The sequence below is a fragment of the Loxodonta africana genome, chromosome 17, assembly GCF_030014295.1.
Source record: "Loxodonta africana isolate mLoxAfr1 chromosome 17, mLoxAfr1.hap2, whole genome shotgun sequence".
NCBI lineage: Eukaryota > Metazoa > Chordata > Mammalia > Proboscidea > Elephantidae > Loxodonta > Loxodonta africana.
This window is the reverse complement of record NC_087358.1, coordinates 76,840,660-76,866,113: the sequence shown is the minus strand read 5'-3', so window position 1 is coordinate 76,866,113 and position 25,454 is coordinate 76,840,660. Positions and strand designations below refer to the sequence as shown.

Here is a 25,454-nt window from a genome sequence, read left to right as displayed (position 1 = left end):
GTGCAAAAATGGTTGTAAAAATTCATTATACTGTATACTGAAGTGTGATATAGTTCATTGATTCATAAATGGTGTTGATTGTAAGGTATACCCTCGATTCGATAAGGACTGGGGCTAAAAAGAAGCTAGTAAGCATTTTTTGATATTGATCCTGTGAAGCATTCTTTTTTCAAAAATATTAAACATTTCTTAGAATTGGGGAGATACCGTATTTGAGGAAATTGTTCAAGAGGGGAATAAAGGTGGAAGCGGATCTTTAAAACAAAAAGACGTTAGTAAAGATAAGCATTTGCAAAAGTTACTGGATTTAAAGCCTAGTGATTCTAGAAGAGTCCCTCAGGAGCCATCATGCTCTGTTCCATTCCTGAAAAGTTAGTAATCTGCTGTGTTATTTAAGTTCAAATCTATTCTTTTAAAAAATCTTTATGATTTGCTAGGCTGATACGTGGTTGTAAGGAACACAGATTCAAGGTAACGTCAAAGGGTGGAACTGGCGACCCTGTTACTGGCAGGATGCATAAACAGTAAGACAGAATTTCACTGAAAATCTGAGGACAGGGCTTGTAGAGGATTAGACCTCTAAGAACCTAGAACTGGAGGGTCTTTCTAGAGCTAAGGTAGTCCTAGAAACCTCAGCAGCAAAAGCTTGGCTCTTCATTCCAGTGTTCCAGAATTCAAATGACCGAGTATCTTCATGTGTTTAGTTAACAGACTGACTGATCCTCCACTTTATGTGTTTTTGTCTGCTTTATAGTTTCTGCTAAATAGTGACTTGCACTTCGGCATAATCCTGCCTCACTCAGGGTCCCTGCAAGGCATGGACACTATGTCCTCCCTGCCTCATGACCACTCAGCTTCTACTCACTGCTAGCTGTCTTATTTTTGTAGTATTCCCAGTTCAGGTTCTTGAGGGAGACTCTGATTGGCTGCACTTCTCATTTGTTTTAATCAATTTCATAACTGGTTGGCTAATCTCTGGATAGAATGCCTTTTTATTCACTTGTCTTTTTCTAATTATCACTGGCTGAGGGGAGGAAGGGTTGCTTAATATGAAACTTGGTCATCAATGAAAGTTTTAGTCACAGATGTTATCAGAACTGTATCCTTTAGATGGGGCTGTCTCTAGTCATCACTAAAACCTTATACCCTGGATAGTTTATGTATTCCAACTGTCAAATTTTTATCTCCATCTCAGACATTTCTATTGAGCCACATACCAGTGACTTAATTTACAGCCCTATTTAGATGACTCATAGTGTCTCAGTCCAGCGTGTCCATAACTGAAGCCATGTTCTTCATCCTTAACCTGCTCTCTCAGTGCTGCTATTTCACTAAAAAGCACCATGAACTATTAAGTCCCTTAGTTAACATCCTGGTACTCATCCATAATATCTTTTTTTTCCTTGTATTGCAAACTTAGTGAGTTTCTCTTATTAAACGTTGTGCACTAACTGAAAGGTTGATGGTTTTAATTCACCCGGGGCACCTGAGAAGAAAGGCCTGGTGATTTACTACCAAAAGATCACAGCTATTGAAAATCCTACGGAGTGCAGTTCTACTCTGAAACTCATGGGGTTGCCATGAGTTGGAATTGACTCTTTGGCAGTGGGTTTGGTTGGTTTTTTAACGTTAGATTTTCTTGTAATTTTAGGCCGCAAAGGAACAGACTCAGGATTTAATAGTAAAAACCACTAAACTTCAAGCTGAAAGGTAAGTTTTCTTTATAAAGTCACCTCTTAATTAATCTGGGGATTGAATGGAAAGAAAATTATAGATAACTCCAAATCAAAGTTAAGGCAAAGTAATAAAAAACATGATTCAGAATGGATACAGTATATGCAAACTATAAAATGAGTGTAAGAACAATAGGAGCACTAAGATGATTTTTGGGGTGGAGGGATTATTTCTTTTTTGGAATAGAGCTGGTGATGTGTCATTTGTTGTTTGCTATGGAGTTTGAAAAAAATTGCTTTCCAAAATGTAGATGTTTTCAGATTTTTAGTAACTTAATTTTTTCCACAAGTTCATTGTCTCTCTTTTTTTTTAACCTGATTAATCCCCTCTGCTATAATTGTTAATTATATAAATTCTTCTTGTTGTAGTTTACACAAGTAGGTATACTAGTATTTGTTGACAAAATGAGTAAATGAAGGTGAGTATAATTTGAAGTAGTATAGTATGTCACGTTGAATATTATTAAGCTAAAACTCATTAACAGTGCATCTCTCATGTTTTAGGGTAGTATATAGAGAGAAAAGGATGCTACCAGGAGGCGGTATGCCTTTCTACCACTTCATAGCTGGCCATTTTACTTAAACCTCTGAGTATTCTAGGTGTTTTGTCAGTAATGTGCAGACATTACTACCTTAACTGCTTGTTAGTAGCTCATATGCTATAGTGTAGACCAGTGCCCGCCCACAGGCCAAACCCAGCCCACCACCTGTTTTTGTAAATAAAATGTTACTGGAACACAGCCATGCTTATGTGGTTACATATTGTCCGTGGCTGCTTTCACGTTACTGTGGCAGAGTTGAGTGATTACAGCATAGCCTGTGTGTGGCCCACAAAGCCTAAATATTTATTCTCTGGCCCGTTACAGAAAAAGTTGGCCAACCGCTGGTCCAGACCAGTGGTTTTCAAACTGCAAGTCGACCAATAGGTTGAAAAATCATTTAAAGGGATCTTGACTAACCTACAGGAAAATGAATTAGAAAAGAATAAGGTAGAAAATAATTTGGTTAAGAAGCTTTTGTTTCAGTTTCTGGTAATGGCATATTCGTGGATAGGAATCAACATAAATCCAATCCCCAGAATGTGGAGGTTAATCAGGTGCCCATTTCCCTACTTTTCCGTCATCTCTGATACCAGCTGCCAGTGTGGGATCCCCTTTTTGCCCCTAGCCATTCAGAGCTAGGTCAGAGCTCCGAAGCTGAAAAGACATTGTCCTTCAGACTGCCAAGTAGGCACACACCAACTGCATGCTCAGGAGTCCACACAACACCATCGTTGCTGTTGTGTGCCATCAAATTGATGGGTATTCACAGTGACCCTATGGGACAGAGTAGAACAACCCTGTAGAGTTTCCTAACCTAATATTTGTAGGAGTAGATCACCAGGACTTTTCTCCTGTGGAACCACTGGTGGGTTTGAATTGCCCACCTTTTGGTTATCAGCTGAGTGCTTAACCATTGCACCACCAGGGCTCTTTCACGATACCTTTACTGGCCGCAAGTTCGGGATTTTCCCCGCTACCCTTTCAGCATGCCAGCTGCAAGCTTGAGGGCCTCCCCTGGCCTCCGTTGCTTTCACATGCTGGCTCCCACTAATCCTTTGGGTTCGATAATTCCCTGACTGAACTCAGAGAAATTACTAAGCTTACAGTTACAGATTTATTATATCAAAAGGATATAATTTAGAATCATCATAAGAAAGAGAGATGTATGGGTGAGGTCTGGAAGGATTCCCAGTGCCGAGCTTCCACATCCTAGAGAGAGTGTACCATCCTCTCTTTACTGACTAGGAATCTCTTGGAGCCTCAGTGTTCAGAGCCTTTAATGGCTTTACCAGGTAACCATGATTAAGACCTCATTGCATATTTATGATAGTTTAAATCATGCCTCCTGGGTTGATATCTGGATACTAGGTGGTCTTTCTGGTCTGGAAAGGCCTCATTTATTAGCACTAATCCTCAGGTGTGGTCTGGAAGTTTTATATAATAAAGTTACCTCAGTTACTCAGGAAATTCCAAGGTCAAATTGTTTTTTTTTTTTTTTTGTAAGGTGATTCATTACTGCACTGTGTAAAATGTACTTTTTATTGTATGTCATGGTCAAAAGAATTTTGAAAAATACCACCTTATGTCAAGAATCACAAGTACATGGCCTCTTCTCCTCAGTGTGGCATCCATTAGTCTCAGCGTTCATTCGTATTGAGCCCTTAATCCTTCTCAGCATGATTCTCTTAACTTTAGACTGAGATATGATGAAAGAGAAATTGTAAAGAATGCAGAGTTATAAAGTTACTATGTAAGTGGGAATCGTGGATCTCAGGACTGGAAGGGACTCAGAAACCAATTGAGATGATCTTTTGTAGTTAAAACAGCAACTAGTATAACTTCACTATCTTACGGAAACATGGCGTAAAATTTAATACAATGAAATATGAACCAACATCATTTTAAAAACACTCTTTACCAAATAGCGCAAAACAAAGCAGCAACGTTTTCTTTACACATTCAGGGAATAGACTTGTTGGCTATTGGGAGATCTACCTTATGTTATTAGACCAGTGGTTTTCAGTCTGTGTCTCACTGAACCTTATGGTTCCTTTGCAAGGGTTAGGGGTATATAGAGTTTATGGAGTCAGAGCCTCTCAAACTAATTTTAGTTAGAGCAATTTCACTTTTGCCATTTTATATATTAGGATTCTACTTAACAATTTGTTTAAAAAATGATTTGACAGTTGAAAAAATGTAAAAGCATTCTGCCATTTTAAAACTAGTTGAAAGATACAGAATAAGATAATTCTTGCTTCTGTTCTTCATGCCAGAGAAAAACCTTAAGGTTAATGTCATAGCTTTGTTGAAGCTTAAGCATAAAAAAAAAAAAAAATTTTTTTCCTTAAGCATAATTTCATGCTTTGAGATCCTTTTTTTCCCTTTATTGGTTTTCTTCTGTTCCACTAAAATTTACTTTTATCTGTACTGTGATTTCTGCAAGCCAAAAGGAGAGAGCTTCAGTGTCTTCCTTGGGGTTATACAGTAGAAAGTTGCCAAGGTAGGAATTGAAATTAGGTGGTCTGACCCTAAATTGTCTTTCATCATTTGATATTACAGTTAAATGTACTTCGTAGCTGGATAAGCAGTCCTACCCTCAAACTGGTGTTGAATGAGTTGAGGTTGACCTGCAAGTAGGTTTCTAGTGCTTTTCAGGGCTTACTTCCCATCCTGTCCTCTCTAGCATTTAATCAAAGACTTGAGAAAAGAGCTAGATTACATACTTGAAGAATTGTGAATAACGCAAAGGATGGACAGGTAAGTATATCAATAACAGAATCAAGCTTTTAGGAAAAAAACTGAGGGGATCCACAAGAGGATGATTAGGATGATAAAGGGTCCAGAAAATGGCATAGGGTTGAAAAAATGGAAGCATTTATGTAGAAGGGCAAAACCAAAAACCCATTGCCATTGAGTCACTTCTGACTCATAGCGACCCTATAGGACAGAGTAGAACTGCCCCACAGGGTTTCCAAGGAGCACCTGGTGGACTCGAACTGCTCACTTTTTGGTTAGCTGCCATAGCTCTTAACCACTGTGCCACCAGGGTCTCCATTTAGAAGTGTAAGACTAAGAAAGACATGTTGATTGTATTCAAATATTTGATGATCTGTCTTCTTTAAAAAAAGTTTAGATTTATTCTGTATTGGTGCTGAGATTGGAACTAGGTCCTAAAGGAGGAATATATAGGTGGTAAATTTTGCCTCAGTATAAGTGAGAATTTTCTGTTCATTACAAATGGAACGAAATGTTTTGTATCTCTGGAAATACTTAGATTGGTGTTAGGTATCATTTGGAACCATCTGTGATTTTATCATGTTTTCTATTTTCTTTCTTCCCTCACAGTGCTACTATTCATGTACCCTTCACTTTATCACAGTACAGGTAACAACCACCTGAGAGCTTGATAAAGTGCCAGATTCTAGCCTTCATTGTCAGAGATTCTGATTATATAAAATTAAACAACTCTGTTTTCTGGTTAATGATTCAGTAGTTCTGGAATTGGGCTCTGGACTCTGCCTTTTTAACAGTATCCCAGGTATTTCTGTGTAGTTGGCCCAGAGTCTGTATTTTGAAAAACCTTGCCTTTGCCAAAATACTATTCATATTCTTTTTTGGGGGGGGGGGTGCTTCTTCTCCCCCTTTTAATTCATTTTTTCATCTCCTAAATGCTTTGAAAAATAAGTAGGCTTTAACTCATGTACTACCTCTTCCTTCATGAACCATCTAGAAGCAATCTCTCTCTCCTCTGATTTTATGAGACTATTACTGCGATATACTGAGTGAAATAAATCAGACAGCATAGCGGTCTTTGGATCAGAATGAATAACTGGCACTACTCACCGACATGGTAACGGGCCTTTATTGCTTACAGATTGATCAGGATGACAGTAAAGGGAGTAGGGTTTATCAAGAGCGAGCTTCTTCCAGAAGGCTCATGTCTAAGTGTGAGATGTTTGGTCACTTCCACACATGCCCCTCGATGCACCGTGGGTGAGAGAACACAGGGACAAAGAAACCTGGGGCTTATATAGCATAAACCAGAGGCATGTATGTGCTTGACATGCATGGGAAAACGGGAAGAGGGGGCATTTGTTTAGGTGCACCTGGTCTGGCCATCATCTTACCAAGGGGGTGTCTCTTGTTCAAGTGCTCACAGCATAGCCATCTGGTAAGCAAGGTTTATAACCAGAAAGAACATCCCTCCTCCTCAAGCTACAGGATTAATTTTGTAAGCCTGTATCATTAATACTGTAGGTTAGAAAAACACCAAGGGGTCAGTTTTCCATGGGACATATTCTTTGCTGCAGTGGTAGTCATATCGATGATGGGGTTGGCCAGGTGCCATGTGGTGCATATGCACGGGCAAGAGAAAAAGAAAGTTACTTTGAGCTCAGAACAGGGAAGAAGGCTTCTCTGACAAGAAGAAGGGTCTGGGGGGAGAGAGAGAGAGAGACTCAATTTCCAGCCTGTTTATCAAAGAATATTCTGGGCCCAAGGCCTCGGCTTAGGCACCTGATGGGAGTCATAGAGGCATACTGTCCACCCAACAATTACATAATGCTTTGCATTTGATTATATTTTTGCTCCTGAGGAGTCTTAGTCATTTTCGTGTTATCACTTTGCATGTTGTATTTTTGTACAGAAGAAAGTGCCTGCATCTGAGTGGAATTTTGGACTTCATTTAATCAATGTTTGAATATTACTTGCATACCTGTTGCCATCCAGTTGATTCCCACTCATAGCAACTCATTTGAATATTACTGCTTGTTAAATAGTCTTTTGAAACTAAATGTCGAAGTTAGGGAGTCATGGAGTGTTTTTTGAATTTTTGACTTTTCTGTACCTGACCTCAGAATTATTGTCCTACATAAAAGATCCTCCAGTTTGTCTTCAAAGCCAGATTGATTATATACTTTGGTAACTTTCCATAGGAGAAATTCTGTGGGATTATAGTGTTAATATTTTTAGTGATCAGAACTTACAGTGTGTTTTTTTAGTGTCTAGAGACAATGCTTGTACTGCTCAACAGCATGATCATTGTGAATTTTGTGCAGAGAGTTTCAGTGAATAGGCTGTGTGGAGGTTTAGCAGATGAAGTCAACATTTTTTGTTTGCCCTAGTCATATAAAAGATCTTTAAGAGTCTAGGAAATTATTTAATAATTTTAAAATTCAGAATTAAAACTAATTAGATGCACAACTACTTTTAAAATTGCTAAGATTTAAGAATGTAATTTTGAATAGATTCTCAGGGAAGTTTCCTTTTTTAAAAAATTAAACTTTTTATTTTGAGAAAATCGTAGATTCACATGCAGTTGTAAAAAATAATACAGTGATCCCATGCACGATTAACCCAGTTTCCTTCAATGGTAAGTAACGTCTCACCAAACTGTAGTGTGATATCCTAACGAGGATATGGACATCAGTGCAATCCACCGATCGTATTCAGATTTCCCAGTTTTCTTTGTTGTCATTTGTGTGTGTGCGTGTGTTTTATTCTGTACACCTTTATCACGTGTAGGTTCGTGTATACACGCCACAGTCAAGTTACAGAGCAGTTCATCTCCACAAAGATCCCTTGTAGAGATGAACTGCATTATAACCACACCAACCTTTCTCCTGCTGTACACCCCTGTGTGCTGGCAACCATTGTATGTTCTCCATTTTTATAATTTTCTTATTTCAACAATGTTATATAAATGAAGTGATCACCTTTGGGGACTGGCTTTTTTTGTATTAACTTTTATTGAGCTTCAAGTGAACGTTTACAAATCAAGTCAAACTGTCGCATATAATTTTATATACACCTTACTCCGTACTCCCACTTGCTCTCCCCCTAATGAGTCAGCCCTTCCAGTCTCTCGTGAGAATTTTGCCAGCTTCCAACTCTCTCTATCCCCCCTCCCCCCTCCAAACAGGAGATGCCAACACAGTCTCAAATGTCCACCTGATACAAATAGCTCACTCTTCATCAGCATCTCTCTCCTACCCACTGTCCAGTCCCTTTCATGTCTGATGGGTTGTCTTCGGGAATGGTTCCTGTCCTGGGCCAACAGAAGGTTTGGGGACCATGACCGCCGGGATTCCTCTAGTCTCAGTCAGACCATTAAGTCTGGTCTTTTAATGAGAATTTGGGGTCTGCATCCCACTGATCTCCTGCTCCCTCAGGGGTTCTCTGTTGTGCTCCCTGTCAGGGCAGTCATCGGTTGTGGCCGAGCACCAACTCGTTCTTCTGGTCTCAGGATGATGTAGGTCTCTGGTTCATGTGGCCCTTTCTGTCTCTTGGGCTCTTAGTTGTCGTGTGACCTTGGTGTTCTTCGTTCTCCTTTGATCCAGGTGGATTGAGACCAACTGATGCATCTTAGATGGCCGCTTGTTAGCATTTAAGACCTCAGACGCCACATTTCAAAGTGGGATGCAGAATGTTTTCATAATAGAATTATTTTGCCAATTGACTTAGAAGTCCCCTTAAACCATAGTCCCCAAACCCCCGTCCTTGCTCCGCTGACCTTTGAAGCATTCATTTTATCCCGGAAACTTCTTTGCTTTTGGTCCAGTCCAGTTGAGCTGACCTTCCATGTATTGAGTATTGTCCTTTCCTTCACCTAAAGCAGTTCTTATCTACTAACTAATCAGTAAAAAACCCTCTCCCACCCTCCCCCCCATAACCACAAAAGTATGTGTTCTTCTCAGTTTATACTATTTCTCAAGATCTTATAATAGTGGTCTTATACAATATTTGTCCTTTAGCCTCTAACTAATTTAGCTCAGCGTAATGCCTTCCAGGTTCCTCCACGTTATGAAATGTTTCACAGATTCGTCACTGTTCTTTATCGATGCGTAGTATTCCGTTGTGTGAATATACCACAATTTATTTAACCATTCATCCGTTTTTGGACACCTTGGTTGCGTCCAGCTTTTTGCTATTGTAAGCAGAACTGCAGTAAACATGGGTGTGCATATATATGTTTGTGCGAAGGCTCTTATTTCTCTAGGGTCTATTCCGAGGAGTGGCATTTCTGGGTTGTACGGTAGTTCTATTTCTAACTGTTTAAGATAATGCCAGATAGATTTCCAAAGTGGTGGTACCATTTTACATTCCCACCAGCAGTGTATAAGAGTTCCAGTCTCCGCAGCCTCTCCAACATTTATTATTTTGTGTTTTTTGGATTAATGCCAGCCATGTTGGAGTGAGATGGAATCTCATCGTGGTTTTAATTTGCATTTCTCTAATGGCTAATGATCGAGAGCATTTTCTCATGTATCTATTAGCTGCCTGAATATCTTCTTTAGTGAAGTGTGTGTTCATATCCTTTGCCCACTTGATTGGGTTGTTTGTCTTTTTGTGGTTGAGTTTTGACAGAATCATGTAGGTTTTAGAGATCAGGCGCTGGTCGGAGATGTCATAGCTGAAAATTCTTTCCCAGTCTGTAGGTGGTCTTTTTACTCTTTTGGTGAAGTCTTTAGATGAGCATAGGTGTTTGATTTTTAGGACCTCCCAGTTATCTGGTTTCTCTTCGTCATTTTTGGTATTGTTTTGTATTCTGTTTGTGCCTTGTATTAGAGCTCCTAACGTTGTCCCTATTTTTTCTTCCATGATCTTTATCGTTTTAGTCTTTATGTTTAGGTCTTTGATCCACTTGGAGTTAGTTTTTGTGCATGGTGTGAGGTATGGGTCCTGTTTCATTTTTTTGCAAATGGATATCCAGTTATGCCAGCACCATTTGTTAAAAAGACTATCTTTTCCCCAATTAACTAACAGTGGGCCTTTGTCAAATATCAGCTGCTCATATGTGGATGGATTTATATCTGGGTTCTCAATTCTGTTCCATTGGTCTATGTGCCTGTTGTTGTACCAGTACCAAGCTGTTTTGACTACTGTGGCTGTATAATAGGTTCTGAAATCAGGTAGAGTGAGGCCTCCCACTTTCTTCTTCTTTTTCAGTAATGCTTTACTTATCCAGGGCTTCTTTCCCTTCCATATTAAGTTGGTGATTTGTTTCTCCATCACATTAAAAAATGACATTGGAATTTGGATCGAAAGTGCATTGTATGTATAGATGGCTTTTGGTAGAATAGACATTTTTACTATGTTAAGTCTTCCTATCCATGAGCAAGGTATGTTTTTCCACTTAAGTATGTCCTTTTTAGTTTCTTGTAGTAGTACTTTGTAGTTTTATTTGTATAGTTCTTTTACATCTTTGGTAAGATTTATTCCTAAGTATTTTATCTTCTTGGGGGCTACTGTGAATGGTATTGATTTGGTTATTTCCTCTTCAATGTTTTTTTTGTTGATGTAGAGGAATCCAAGTGATTTTTGTATGTTTATCTTATAACCTGAGAATCTGCCAAACTCTTCTATTAGTTTCAGTAGTTTTCTGGAGGATTCCTTAGGGTTTTCTGTGTATAAGATTATGTCATCTGCAAATAGAGATAATTTTACTTCCTCTTTGCCACTCCGGATGCCCTTTATTTCTTTGTCTAGCCTAATTGCTCTGGCTAGGACCTCTAGCACAATGTTGAATAAGAGCGGTGATGGCGACTGGCTTTTTTAATCCAGCACAGGTCTCTTGAGATTCATCCTAGCTGTTGTACATACCAATACAGTCTCTTTCCAAAAAGTTTTTTTCTTAATTCTATGAATGCATTGGCAGATTCTCAGTTAGGGAACTGGAATTGGTTTGTGATCATGACTGAGAAACCATTAATGAATGTTACCATGACTAAGGAGGCCCATAGGTGGCACAACTGGCTTTCCAGACTGCTAACCTGAAGGGAGATGTTCAAACGCACCCAGCGCTACTGCGGAAGAAAAGGCCTGATAATCTACTTCTATAAAGATTACAGCCAAGAAAATCCTGTGAAGCAGTTCTATGCTGTTGTACATGGGCTTTCCACGAGGCAGAATCAACTGGATGGTAACAAACAACAGCAACAACCTTGAGTATCTACTTCTTAGCTTGAAAATCATGTACCTCTCCAGTTACCCAAATGGTACCTAATATTAAGGCTTGTTTGAAATGATACCTCTTCCATGGAAATTTTCTTAACCCACAATGATACTTCGCTCCTCTACATATTACTCTATAGACTGCAATGGTGATGTTGCTTGTGAGGAGGCAGTCCCACAGACAAGCCTGGCAGCTATCGTCCTCCCCGTTCTACCTCCTGCTAGCATCTTTGGGCTTCATGAACAAACCATCGCATGCCACCCTCTCCCCAAAAGCCTAATGGTTTTTCTAAATGTCAGCTGAGTTAGGGAGATGCAATCCAGGGCAAGGTTCCGAGATGTCTGAGTACCTTCTCCTCGGGTGGTCAAGCAGGAAAAACCTCCATGTAATGAGTCATGTAGGTTGGGTTATAAAATAACTATGGGATGAATTTTTCTCCATCTCCTGAGTATGTTTAATGCTGTGGTGCTAGTGGGGCATGCACAGCATTAAACTCACAGCATGCCTAAGTGGACCTGCCTGCCTGGGGGAGACTGGCAGTAGGTGCTTTGTGTCCCTCAGCCATGATGCCGAGGTGGAGGGCGGGCGTGGAAGAATCTATCCTCCGGACAGTTTCTGCAGGCCAGGGAGTCAGCACATCATATTAGCATGTCATTTAAGATTTTCAATTATGACACCAAGTAGGACAGATATTGAGCTGGGGGGACTGCTCATTTGTTGTATGCTACTTTCCACGTGCTCACATTTTTTTATTTTTATTGTGCTTTAAGTGAAAGTTTACAAATCAAGTCAGTCTCTCACACAAAAACTTACGTACACTTTGCCACATACTCCCAATTGCTCTCCTAATGAGACAGCCCGCTCCCTCCATCCACTCTCTCTTTTTGTGTCCATTTCGCCAAATTCTAACCGCCTCTACGCTCTCATATCCCCTCCAGGCAGGAGATGCCAACATAGTTTCAAGAGTCCACCTGATCCAAGAAGCTCACTCCTCACCAGCATCCCTCTCCGACCCAGTGTCCGGTACAATTCCTGTATGAAGAGTTGGCTTTGGGAATGGTTCCTGTCCTGGGCCAACAGAAGGTCTGGGGGCCATGGCCACTGGGGTCCGTCTAGTCTCAGACCATTAAGTCTGGTCTTTTTACGAGAATTTGGGGTCTGCATCCCCCTGGGAAACCCTGGTGGCGTAGTGGTTAAGTGCTACAGCTGCTAACCAAGGGGTCAGCAGTTCAAACCAGGCGCTCCTTGGAAACTATGGGGCAGTTCTACTCTGTCCTATAGGGTCACTGTGAGTTGGAATCGACTTGATGGCAGTGGGTTTGGTTGTTTTTTTGGGGGCATCTCACTGCTCTCCTGCTCCCTCAGGGGTTCCCTGTTGTGTTCCCTGTCAGGGCAGTCATCGGTTGTAGCCGGGCACCATCTTCTTCTGGTCTCAGGCTGATGTAAAAAAAAAAAAATGCAGTGCCGTCGAGTTGATTGTAGTCACTGATTTATGTGGCCCTTTCTGTCTCTTGGACTCGTAATTACCTTGTGTCCTTGGTGGTCTTCATTCTCCTTTGATCCAGGTGGGTTGAGACCAATTGATGCATCTTAGATGGCCACTTGCCAGACATCACTCTCCAAAGTGGGATGCAGAATGTTTTCTTAATAGATTTTATTATGCCAGTTGACTTAGGTGTCCCCTGAAACCATGGTCCCCAAACCCCTGCCCTTGCTACACTGGCCTTCAAAGCATTCAGTTTATTCAGGAAACTTCTTTGCTTTTGGTTTAGTCTAGTTGTGCAGACCTTGCCTATATCCTGTGTTGTCTTTCCCGTCACCTAAAGTAGTTCTTATATACTACCTAATTAGTGAGTACCTCTCTCACTCACTCCCTCCCTCCCCCCTTTCGTAACCCCTCCCTCCCCCCTCTCATAACCATCAACGAATATTTTCTTCTCTGTTTAAACTATTAAGTTCTTATAATAGTGGTCATATACAATATTTGTCCCTTTGCAGCTGACTTCACACAGCAGAGTGCCTTCCAGATTCCTCCACGTTATGAAATGTTTCACAAATTCATCACTGTTCTTTATCGAAGCGTAGTATTCCATTGTGTGAATATACCATAATTTATTTATCCATTCATCCGTTGATGGGCAGCTTGGTTGCTTCCATGTTTTTGCTATTGTAAACAGTGCTGCAGTGAACATGGGTGTGCATATATCTGTTCGTGTAAAGGCTCTTATTTCTCTAGGACATATTCCAAGGAGTGGGATTGCTGGATCATATGGTAGTACTATTTCTGGTTTTTTAAGGAAGCAGCAAATCGATTTCCAAAGTGGTTCTACCATTTTACATTCCCATCAGCAGTATATAAGTGTTCCACCCTCTCTACAGCCTTTCCAACATTTATTGTTTTGTGTTTTTTGTATTAATGCACCTTGTTGGAGTGAGATGAAACCTCCTTGTAGTTTTGATTTGCGTTTGTCTAATTGCTAATGATCTTGAGCATTTCCTCATGTATCTGTTAGCTACCTGAATGTCTTCTTAGTGAAGTGTCTGTTCATATCTTTTGCCCATTTATTAATTGGGTTATTTGTCTTTTTGTAGTTGAGCTTTTGCAGTATCATGTAGATTTTAGAGATGAGGTGCTGATCAGAAATGTCATAGCTAAAAACTTTTTCCCAATCTGTAGGTAACCTTTTTACTCTTCTGGTGAAGTCTTTGGATGAGCATAGGTGTTTGCTTTTTAGGAGCTCCCAGTTATCTAGTTTTTCTTGTGTATTGTTAGTAATGTTTTGTATACTGTTTATGCCATGTATTAGGGCTCCTAATGTTGTCCCTATTTTTTCTTCCATCATCTTTATTGTATTAGATTTTATATTTAGGTCTTTGATCCATGAGTGAGGTACAGGTCTTGTTTCATTTTTTTTTGCAGATGGATATCCAGTTATGCCAGCACCATTTGTTAAAAAGACTGTTTTTTCCCCTTTAACTGTTTTGGGGCCTTTGTCAAATATCATCTCATATGTGGGTGGATTTATGTCTGGATTCTCAATTCTGCTCCATTGGTCTATGTATCTGTTGTTGTACCAGTACCAGGCTGTTTTGACTACTGTGGCGGTATGATAGTTTCTAAAATGAGGTAGGGTAAGGGCTCCCATTTCGTTCTTCTTTTCAGTAATGCTTTACTTATCCGGGGCCTCTTTCCCTTCCATAGGAGGTTGGTGATTTGTTTCTCCATTTCATTAAAGGTTGTTGTTGGAATATGGATCGGAATTGCATTACATGTATAGATCGCTTTTGGTAGAATAGACATTTTTGTGTAATGTTAAGTCTTCCCATCCATGAGCAAGGTATGTTTTTCCACATATGTAGTTCTCTTTTGGTTTCTTGCAGAAGTGTTTTGTTGTTTTCGTTGTATAAGCCTTTTACATCTCTGGTAAGAGTGATTCCCAAGTGTTTTGTCTTCTTGGGGGCTACTGTAGATGGTATTGCTTTGGTGATTTCCTCTTTGATGTTCTTTTTGTTGGTGTAGAGGAATATAACTGATTTTTGTATGTTTATCTTATATCCCGATACTCTGCTGAACTCTTCTATTAGTTTCCATAGTTTTCTTGAGGATTCCTTAGGGTTTTCTGTGTATAAGACCATGTCATCTGCAAACAGACATACTTTTACTTCTTCCTTGCCAATCTGGATGCCATTTATTTCTTTATCTAGCCTAATTGCTCTGGTAGGACCTCCAGCACAATGTTGAATAAGAGCAGTGACAAAGGGCATCCTTTTCTGGTTCGGATCTCATTGGGAATGCTTTCAGGCTCTCTCCATTTAGGATGATGTTGGCTGTTGGCTTTGTATAAATGCCCTCTATTATGTTGAGGAATTTTCCTTCTATTCCTATTTTGCTGAGAGTTTTCATCACGAATGGGTGTTGAACTTTGTCAAATGCCTTTTCTGCATCAATTGATAAAATCAGGTGATTCTTATTTTTTGTTTTATGTATATGATAAACCCAAACCTAGATTACATTAACTGTTTTTCTAATGTTGAACCATCCCTGCATACCTGGTATGAATCCCACTTGGTCATGGTAAATTATTTTTTTGATATGTTATTGAATTCCATTGGCTAGAATTTTGTTGAGGATTTTTGCATCTAAGTCTGTAATTTTCTTTTTTGTGTTGTCTTTACCTGGTTTTTGTATCAGGGATATGCTGGCTTCATAGAATAAGTTTGGGAGTATTCCGTCCTTTTCTATTCTCTGAAATACCTTTAGTAGGAGTGGCGTTAACTGCTCTCTGCAAGTTTGGTAGAACTCTGCAGTGAAGCCCTCTGGGCCAGGGCTTTTTTTTGTTAGGAGTTTTTTGATTACCTTTTCAATCTCTTCTTTTGTTATGAGTCTGTTTAGTTGTTCTACCTCTGTTTGTGTTAGTTAAGGTAGGTAGTATGTTTCTAGGAATTCATGCATTTCTTCTAGGTTTTCAAATTTGTTAGAGTACAATTTTTCATAGTAATCTGATAAAAAGGTATGATTGTTTTAGTTCCTGTATAGTATATTGTAATATCGCCCATCTCCTTTCTTATTCAGGTTATTTGCTTCCTCTCCTGTTTTTCTTTTGTCGGTTTGGCCAATGGTTTATCAATTTTGTTGATTTTTTCAAAGAACCAGCTTTTGGTCTTAATTCTTTCAATTGTTTTTCTGTTTTCTATTTCATTTAGTTCTGCTCTAATTTTTATTCTTTGTTTTCTTCTGGTGCCTGAGGGTTTCTTCTGTTGCCTTCTTTCTGTTTGTTAAAGTTGTAAGGATAATTCTTTGATTTTGGCCCTTTCTTCTTTTTGTTTGTATTTATTGATATAAATTGAACTCTGACCACTGCTTTCACTTTGTCCCAAAGTGTCTAATACAAATTATTTTCATTCTCATTGGATTCTATGAATTTCTTTATTCCATCCTTCATTCTTCTATAATCCAGTCTTTTTGGAGCAGGGTATTGTTCAGTTTCCAAGTGTTTGATTTCTTTTCCCTGCTTTTCTTGTTATTGATTTCCACTTTTATGGCCTTACGGTCAGAGAAAATGCTTTGTAATATTTCAGTGTTTTGGATTCTGCAAAGGCTTGCTTTGTGACCTAATACGTGGTCTATTCTAGAGAATGTTCCATGTGCACTAGAGAGGAAAGTATACTTGATTACTGTTGGGTGTAGTGTTCTGTATATGTCTATGAGGTCAAGTTGATTTTTTGTGGCATTTAGATCTTCCGTGTCTTTATTGAGCTTCTTTTTGGATGTCCTGTCCTTCACAGAAAAGTGGTGTGCTGAAATCTCCTGCTCTGATTGCGGAGCTGTGTATCTCACTTTTCAATGTGGATAGAGTCTGTTTTATGTATCTTGCAGCCCTATCATTGGGTGCATAAATATTTAATATGGTTATATCTTCTTGGTGTATTGTCCCTTTAATCATTATATAGTGCCCTTCCTCATGCTTTATGTTGGATTTAACTTTAAAGTCTATTTTGCCAGAAGTTAATATTGCCACTCCTGCTCTTTTTTGATTGTCTAAGTCTAAGGTGTGTCTCTTGAAGGCAGCATATATACAGATCATGTTTTTTAATCCATTCTGCTACTCCCTGTCTCTTTATTGGTGTGTTTAGTCCATTTACATTCATCTTAATTATGGATAGGTCTGAATTTAGTGCTATCATTTTGATGTCCTTTTTTATGTGTTGTTGACAGCTGCTTTTCCCACTTAGTTTTATGTGCTGAATAGATTTTCTTTATATGTTGTCCTTTCCTCATATTCGTTGTTTTTGATTTTTTTCTGCTGAGTCTCTTTTTTTCTTGTACTTTATTTTGATGTGTAGGACAGTTTGTCTCTCTTGTGGCTTCGTTATTATTTACGCTTATATTTCTAAATTTAAACCTAACTTTTATTTCTTTGTATTGCCGTATTTTCCTCTCCATATGGAAGATCTATGACTACATTTCTTAGTTCCTCTTTATTGTTTTAATGTTGTCTTCTTTTATGTGATAACATTGCTGTTACATTGTTTTGAGCTTTATTTTTTAATCTTGATTTATTTTTTTGATTTCCCTGTTTCGGTGGACTTCTGATTGCTCTGCCCAGTGTTCTAGTCTTGGGTTGATACCTGGTAGTATTGATTTTCTAACCAAAGCACTCCTTTTAGTATTTCTTGTAGTTTTGGTTTGGTTTTTATGAATTCCCTAAAATTCTGTTTGTCTGGAAATGTCCTAATTTCACTTTCATATTTGAGAGACAGTTTTGGTGGACATATGATTCTTTGCTGGCAATTTTTTTCCTTCAGTTTTTTAAATAAGTCATCCCGTTGCCTTCTTGCCTACATGGTTTCTGCCAAGTAGTCTGAACTTATTCTTATTGGCTCCCCCTTTTTAGGTGACTTTTCATCGATCCCTAGCTGCTCTTAAAATTCTCTATTTTTAGTTTTGGCAAGTTTGATTATAATATGTCTTGGTGACTTTGTTTTTACATCTACGTTATGTGGAGTTTGATGAGCATCTTGGATGGTTATCTTTTTATCTTTCACGATATCAGGGAAGTTTTCTGCCAACAAATCTTCAACATTTCTCTTTGTATTTTTTGTTATCCCTCCCTGTTCGAGTACTCCGGTCACTCATAGGGTATTTCTCTTGATAGAGCCCCAAATGATTCTTATGTTTTCTTCATTTTTTAAAATTCTTTTGTCTGATTTTTCTTCAAAGATATTGGTGCCATGTGCTTTATCTTCAAGTTCAGAAATTCTGCCTTCAACTTGCTCAGTTCTGCTTCTCTGACTTTATATTGAGTTGTCTACTTGTGTAATTTTATTCTTAATCTTCTGAATTTCTGATTGCTCTCTGTCTATGGATTTTTCTGGGTTATTAATTTTTTGATTATGTTCCTGAACAATCTTTTTAATTACTTGAGTTGCTTTTTTTGTGTATTCCTGGACTTGTTCTGAGTATTGCCACATTTCCTTGGTGATGTCTTGAAGGGTTCTGTACGTTAATCTTTTGTATTCTGCCTCTGGTAATTCAAGGAATGAAGTTTCATCTAGATGATCCCTTGATTCTTTGTTTTGAGACCTTTTTGAGGCGATCATGGTCTGTTTCTTTATGTTAGTTAATATTGACTGTTGTCTCCTAGCCATCTGTAAGTTATTGTATTAATTTATTTTATGTTTGCTTGCTGTGTCGTAGCTTCTTGCTTCGTCTTGTTTTGATATTCCCAAATTGGTTACTTGAGTGAGCTAGTTTGATTATTTTCGCCTTTGGTGCTCTGATGTCCTGTTTCCAGATGGCTAGAGCTGTTATCAGGTATATAAGTCTAGGAGTCCATTCACTTTTCTTGTATGAATTTGGCTCAAATGTCCAGGTAGCTGGTCATCAAGTGTGTAGTACAGGCTCATTCTCGCAGTCTCAGCGGGGCAGGGGTGGTTGGCGCAGGTACCTGTATTTGGTTGGAGGAGGGGGTCACCCTCTGAACAAGGCAGTGGCCTGATCATCGTCCCCCACATGTCTCTGATGATAGCGTGTCCCTGTTCCCTAGAGTGTACAGGTGGGTGGGTTCTGCAGATGGACCAGAGGCACCCAGTGTTTTTGGTTGTAATGACTGGGCGGTACCAGTCATCCTTGGACCCCTGTTGCAGGTGGCTGGGTGACCTGAGTGGAGCTACCAGTCCTTAGGCCTCTGATGTGGGTCGGTGAGGACCCTGTTTAATAGGCGAAGCAATGTCAAACGTCAACCACCCACCCTCCACCACACAGCTGAAACAGTTGGAGTGTGTCAACAAGGGCCTGTTCTCCTGAAATAGGCCCACACAGGTCCATGCAGAGGGGAAAGTTACTCAATGTCCATGGACTGTTTATTCCTGGACAGGAGCCGCTTCTGTCGTGAGCTCCCCCAGTTAGTGGAGCTGGCAAATTATCTGTCCCATGAATTGCAAATTTCTTCCTTCTCAAGGCTGGGAGGATGGCTCTAGGTGTCCATCAGGGCCTGTCTCAGGCCCAGAGAAATCAGCTGGTGAAGCCGGCTTGGGAGTGGGGAGTGGGGGGGTGGGGGTAGGTGGTAAAACATATGCAAGCACTTAGATTTTGCCCAGAGCACCGTTCTTCTCTGGTTCCGGAGGTGTGAGCAGCCTGTGTGGCTGGCTGCTTTTCCCCCGAGGAAACCGGCTGAATGCTACTGCCAGCCCTCTGCAGCCGCCCCCAGGAATGATGCCTGAGGGCTCCTTGCATTTCAGGTCTGGTAATTCCTCTCCATTTCTGAACCATCGCTTCTTCCGCCTTCCCCTTATTTTGTTTTCTAAGCTCCCCATTGATACTTTGATCTCCTTGCTTGTCATAAATATACTCGTGCCACATGTTTTCTCGGGTCTTTGTTGTAAATAGGGCTTGTCGGAAGTGTCTGTCTATTCCTCCATCTTGACTCCACCTCTCCACGTGCTAACATTTTTGAGCCCACGTTCAAATGTGTCTCTGCCGGAGAATGACCTGGTGATTTGCTTCTGTAAAGATTACAGTCTAACCAAGAAAAAAAAAATTACAGCCCAATATCCCTCATGAATTTAGACACAAAAATCCTCAACAAAATTGTAGCTAATAGAATTCAACAATATATCAATAAAATAATTCCTGATGTCCAGTTGGGATTCATACCAGGTATGAAGGGATGGTTCAACATTAGGAAACCAATCAATGTCATCCACCACATAAATAAAAGACAAGGACCACATGATCCTATTAATTGATGTAGAAAAGGCATTTGACAAAGTCTAACACCCATTCATGATAAAAACTCTCAGTAGAATAGGAACAGAAAGGAAATTCTTCAACATAATAAACGGCATTTATACAAAGCCAGCAGCGAGCATCATCCTAAATGGAGAGAGTCTGAAAGCATTCTGCTTGCGATCAGGAACCAGACAAGGATATCCTTTATTACCAGTCTTATTCAACATTGTGCTGGAGTTCCTTGCCAGAGCAATTAGGCTAGAAAAAGAAATAAAGGGCATCCAAATTTGTATGGAGGAAGTAAAAGTATCTGTTTGCAGACGATATGATCTTATACGCAGAAAACCCTAAAGAATCCACAAGAAAACTACTGGAACTGATAGAAGATTTCAGCAAAGTATGAGGATTGAGATAAACATATAAAAATCAGTTGGATTCGTCTACACCAAGAAAGAGAACGTCGAAGAGGGTATTACTAAATCAATAGCATTTACAATAGCCCCCAAGAAAATAAAATACTTAGGAATAAATCTAACCAGAGGTGTAAAAGACCTATTAAAAAACTACAAGACACTACTGCAGGAAACCAAAACAGACCTACGTAATTGGAAAAACATACCTTGCTTATGGATAGGAAGACTCACATTGTGAAAATGTCCATTCTGTCTAAAGCGATCTACAGATATGATGCAATCCTGATGCAGAGTCCAATGGCATTTTTTAATGAGGTGGAGAAACAACTCTCCAACTTCATATGGCAAGGGAAGAGGCCCCCGATAAGTAAATCATTCCTGAAAAAAGAAGAACGTAGTGGGAGGCTTCACGCTACCTTTTTTAGAACCTGTCATACTGCCACAGTAGTCAAAACAGACTGGTACTGGTACAACAACAGATACATAGACCAGTGGAACAGAGTTGAGAATGCAGACGTAAGTTCATCCACCTGTGAGCTGCTGATATTTGACAAAGGCCCAAAGCCCATTAAATGGGGAAAAGACAATCTCTTTAACAAATGGTGTTGCCATAACTGGATATCCATCTGCAAAAAAATGAAAAAAGATCTATACTTGACACCATGTACAAAAGCTAACTCAAAATGAACCAAAGGCCTAAATGTAAAATCTAAACCAGTAAAGATCATGGAAGAGAAAATAGGGACAATGCTAGGAGTCCTAATGCATGGCATAAACAGTATACAAAACATTGCTGACAATGCACAAACACCAGAAGAGAAAGTAGATAACTCGAGCTCCTAAAAATCAAACACTAATGCTCATCTGAAGACTTCATCAAAATAGTAAATAGACTACCTGCAGACAGGGAAAAGATTTTTGGCTATGACAAATCTGATCATTGTCTAATCCCTAAAATCTACAGGATAGTGCAAAACCTCAACAGCAAAAAAGACAAATAACCCAATTAAAAAATGGGCAAAGGATACGAACAGGTACTTCACCAAAGAAGACATTTGGGCAGATATGTGAGGAAATGCTCACGATCATTAGCCATTGGAGAAATGCAAATCAAAACTACAATGAGATTCCATTTCATTCCAACAAGGCTGGCATTAATCCAAAAATACAAAAAAATAAATGTTGGAGAGGTTGCGGAGAGACTGGAACATTTACACACTGCTGGTGGGAATGTAAAATGGAAATAGATTTGGCATTTGTTTAAATAGCTAGAAATAGAACTACCATACGATTCAGCAATGCCACTTCTTGGAATACATTCTAGAGAAATAAGAGCCTTTATAGGAACTGATAAATGCACACCCATGTTCATTGCAGCACTGTTTACAATAGCAAAAACTTGGAAACAACTAAGGTGCCCATCAATGGAGGAATGGATAAATAAATTATCTTATATCCATAGAATGGAATTCTACGCATCAGTAAAGAACAATGATGAATCCCTGAAACATTTCATAACATGGAGGAACCTGGAAGGCATTATACCGAATAAAGTTAGTCAGTTGCAAAAGGGCAAATGTTGTATGAGACCACTATTATAAGAACTCAAGCAGTAGTTTAAACACAAATGAAAATATTCTGTGTTGGTTACGAGGGTGGGGAGGGAGGGAGGAAGAGGGGTATTCACTAATTAGATAGTAGAGACGAATTACTTTATGTGGAGGGAATGAGAACACAAATACAGGGGAATTCTGCACAACTGGACTAGTTCAAAAGCTGAGAACTTTCCTGAATACAACCAAACACTTCAGGGGACAGAGTAGCAGGGGCGGGGGTCTGAGGATTATGGTTTCAGGGCATGTGGTCAATTGGTATAACAAAGCTTATTAAGAAAACATTCTGGATCCCACTTTGGGCAGTGGTGTCAGGGGTCTTAAAAGCTAGCAAGCGGCCATCTAAGATGCATCAATTGGTCTCATCCTACCTGGAGCAAAGGAGAATGAAGAATGCCAAAGACAAGGAAAATATGAACCCAAGAAAAAGAAAGGGGCACATAAACCTAAGACTTCATCAGCCTGAGATCGGATGAACTAGATGGTGCCTGGCTACAGCCGATGACTGCCCAGACAGGGAATACAACAGAGAATCCCTGATGGAGCAGGAGAAAAGTGGGATGTAGCCCTCAAGTTCTAGTAAAAAGAACAGACTTAATGGTCTCATTGAAACTGGAGGGACCCCAGAGGTCATGGCCCCAGAACTTCCTGTTAGCCCAAAACTAAAACCATTGCTGAAGCCAACTCTTCAGACAAAGATTAGACTGGATTATAAGATATAAAATGATACTGGTGAGGAGTGTGCTTCTTAGCTCAAGTAGGCGCATGAGACTATGGCAGCTCCTGTCTGGAGGTGACATGAGAAAGCAGAGGGGGACAGGAGCTGGTTGACTGGACATGGGAAATACAGGGTGGAGAGAAGGAGTGTGCTGTCACATTGTAGGGAGAGCAACTAAGGTCACATAAAAATGTGTGTATAAGTTTTTGCATGAGAAACTGACTTGAATTGTAAGCTTTCACTTAAAACACACACACACACAAAAAAGATTACAACCAAGAAAACCCTATGCAGCAATTCTCCTCTGTCACGTGGGGTTGCTATGAGTCAGAATCTGCTCGATGGCACCCCACAACAACAACAACGTGTGTTCAGGCTCTGATCAGAAAGACATGATGTTTATGGAATAATGCATATTCCTTTTTCTCATGGTCTCCTGGCTATATAGAAATTGGGCCAACCTGAGAGTACATTGCAGATTGGCCGTGTTGCGCCTCCGATTAGTGCAGCAAAGCAGGGCCTGGCAATGTCATCATTCATAGTTGTAACATTTGTTCCACCTTGACTGATAGGGATTACTTGGTCATTTAGATTGGTGCAGTGAGTATCTTATTTTTCTCTCATTCCCATTATGGAGTCTTTGGAAAGCAGTGCTCTTGGTACAGAGATTACCTTTTATCCTGTTTTTAAATTTTTAAAAGGGTTATCAGAAATTTAATCTTTAAGTGTGTCAAATGGAAAATTTTCTTGAAATTATTTATATTTAAGTTGTAAATTAGAGTTCAGGTTATTATACTCTACCATATAGAGTTTCTCTGTAATTTGCTGGCTAGAATAGAAGAATTCAATTGGATTTTAACTTAGGTTTTTTTTTTTTTTTTTATAGTAGAAGATGAGGCCCATGTTATTTTGATGTCTTTACATTAGGGGAACATTGAAATAGATGCTGGATGGATCACATAATAACGTAAATTAATATGCTGAGATAATGGAAGGAAGAAGCAGTATTTTTGGACCACATTGAGAAAGGTTTTCAGGAACTGTTTCTCTTTTTCTATTTTTATCTGCCTTCCTTTACAGTATTCCTGAATTGTTGAATTCAGAGTTTTTTGCATTCTTTTGCCAGAAGACGTTTTTTCCAAGATTAACTCAGATATACACTCAACAGAATAGGTCAAACAAGAATACTTAGCATGGGGGGAAGCATGGGGGGAGTGGGGTATGTGGTCATTGCTCCCATAACTCTGAGTTGTTTTCCGGCCTTGGTGTCCAGTGTTTTAACTGGATGGAGAGACGTGGGTGGAGTTATAGCCAGCATGTAGAATTGCAAATGACTGGCTAGGGTAGAGGGGAAATTGTGTAGGTAGAGGGTTTGGAATACACAAAAGCATGGAGTGGAGAAAAGGGAAGAACCCAGGCTGTAGTGGACTCAGGCATGAGGGGAGGTCAACAGGAGTGACACATCAGTCTTCAGAGAACTTGTGGTAGACAGTAATTTGCGAGGAAGGTGGGATTGGGAGGATGTGCGCGTATTTGTAGGGAGAGGGAAAAAATCCAGTGGGGAAAAGGGGTTAAAGCGATGAGAGAAGCCTTAACTGGTGAGGAGGGGAGAAAAAAAAAATTTTTTTTTTTTTCCTCTTGAACACTGGTAAAGAGAACTAGGTGCAGTGTTAGCTAAGTTCAGGTGGAGAAGAAAGTGAATTTTATGCTTAACGCTTTATTTTCTTGTTGAAATAGGAAGTACGATTATTGTGCGAAATAAGAGATGGGTTAGCAGAAAGTACAGGAAAAAGTCAAGTTTAAGAGTAGCTGCTGGGCCAAGGAGTGGGTGGGTGGTCAGTGGTAAGAACAGACTACGGAAGTGTAAAAGCACTGCTGATACTACAGAGCAGCAGGCTCCATATAGGACGGTTGCCGAATTTCTGTGGCAGAAATAGGCACGTGCCTTTACCATAAAATTAGAATGTTTTTAATATCGCAGTAAGTTTTTTGAAAGAAAAAGCTCCTAGAAAACAAATTTCCAGTTAGAGACCCAGAACATGATTTTTTCTCTTAAGCTTAAGGTTAACTGAGGATGAAAACTAGCATCCATTCAGTTGAAAATTGTTTCTAAAGCTGACTGAGAGAGTGACAGATCAGTAATCCCGTATACAAAGTTTATTTAAGCTTTTCCCTGTCTGAGTTCGACCTTTCTGTTGCCGTCTTTACCTTAGTGTGTATTACACTCTTGTAATTAATTGTTGGTTTGATTGTCTCTCTTTGACTATCTCTTTTTCTACTAACCGTGAACTCCTTGAGAACAATGGTAATTTCTTATTCTCTTTTTGTGTCTCCAGTGCCTGACACATTGTAGATTTAATTAATAATTTTTTGCCGAATTAATATGGAGTGCAACCATTCTAATGTCTGGAAAGAAACATAAAACAAAAATGGAAGAATAAGCATTGTAGTGGAGCTTGTAACTTGTATAGGATTCTGATTAATTTCCACAGGGGCAGGATTACAACATTGTGCTTCTCTTCATATATACTCAAAACTGTTTAAGCAAGGTTGTTTATGTTCGTTATTTTAGTAAGCCTGTGAAAGTGTCTGGTTCTGGTACACTTTTAGACAGTGAAAATTCGTGACACTCTAGTATCCCAAGAACTGTTGATAGGCTCTGTTGAGTTCCAACTCGTAGCAACCTTAAGTACCACAGAAGGAAACACTGCCCGGTCCTGTGCCATCCTCACAATCCTTGTTATGGTCATT

At 39.5% G+C, this 25,454-nt stretch overlaps 1 protein-coding gene across 9 annotated transcripts in view; it reads left to right on the top strand.

Moving 5' to 3' along the window:
• COG6 (component of oligomeric golgi complex 6) overlaps window positions 1-25,454 on the top strand; it is a 170,569-nt gene that overhangs the window by 18,318 nt on the left and 126,797 nt on the right. For all 9 annotated transcript variants that reach the window (XM_064270202.1, XM_064270197.1, XM_064270199.1 and 6 more), the window contains one exon: window positions 1,652-1,710. In XM_064270202.1, coding sequence (XP_064126272.1) covers window positions 1,652-1,710 — 59 coding nt within the window. The remainder of the gene's footprint in view (window positions 1-1,651; window positions 1,711-25,454) is intronic.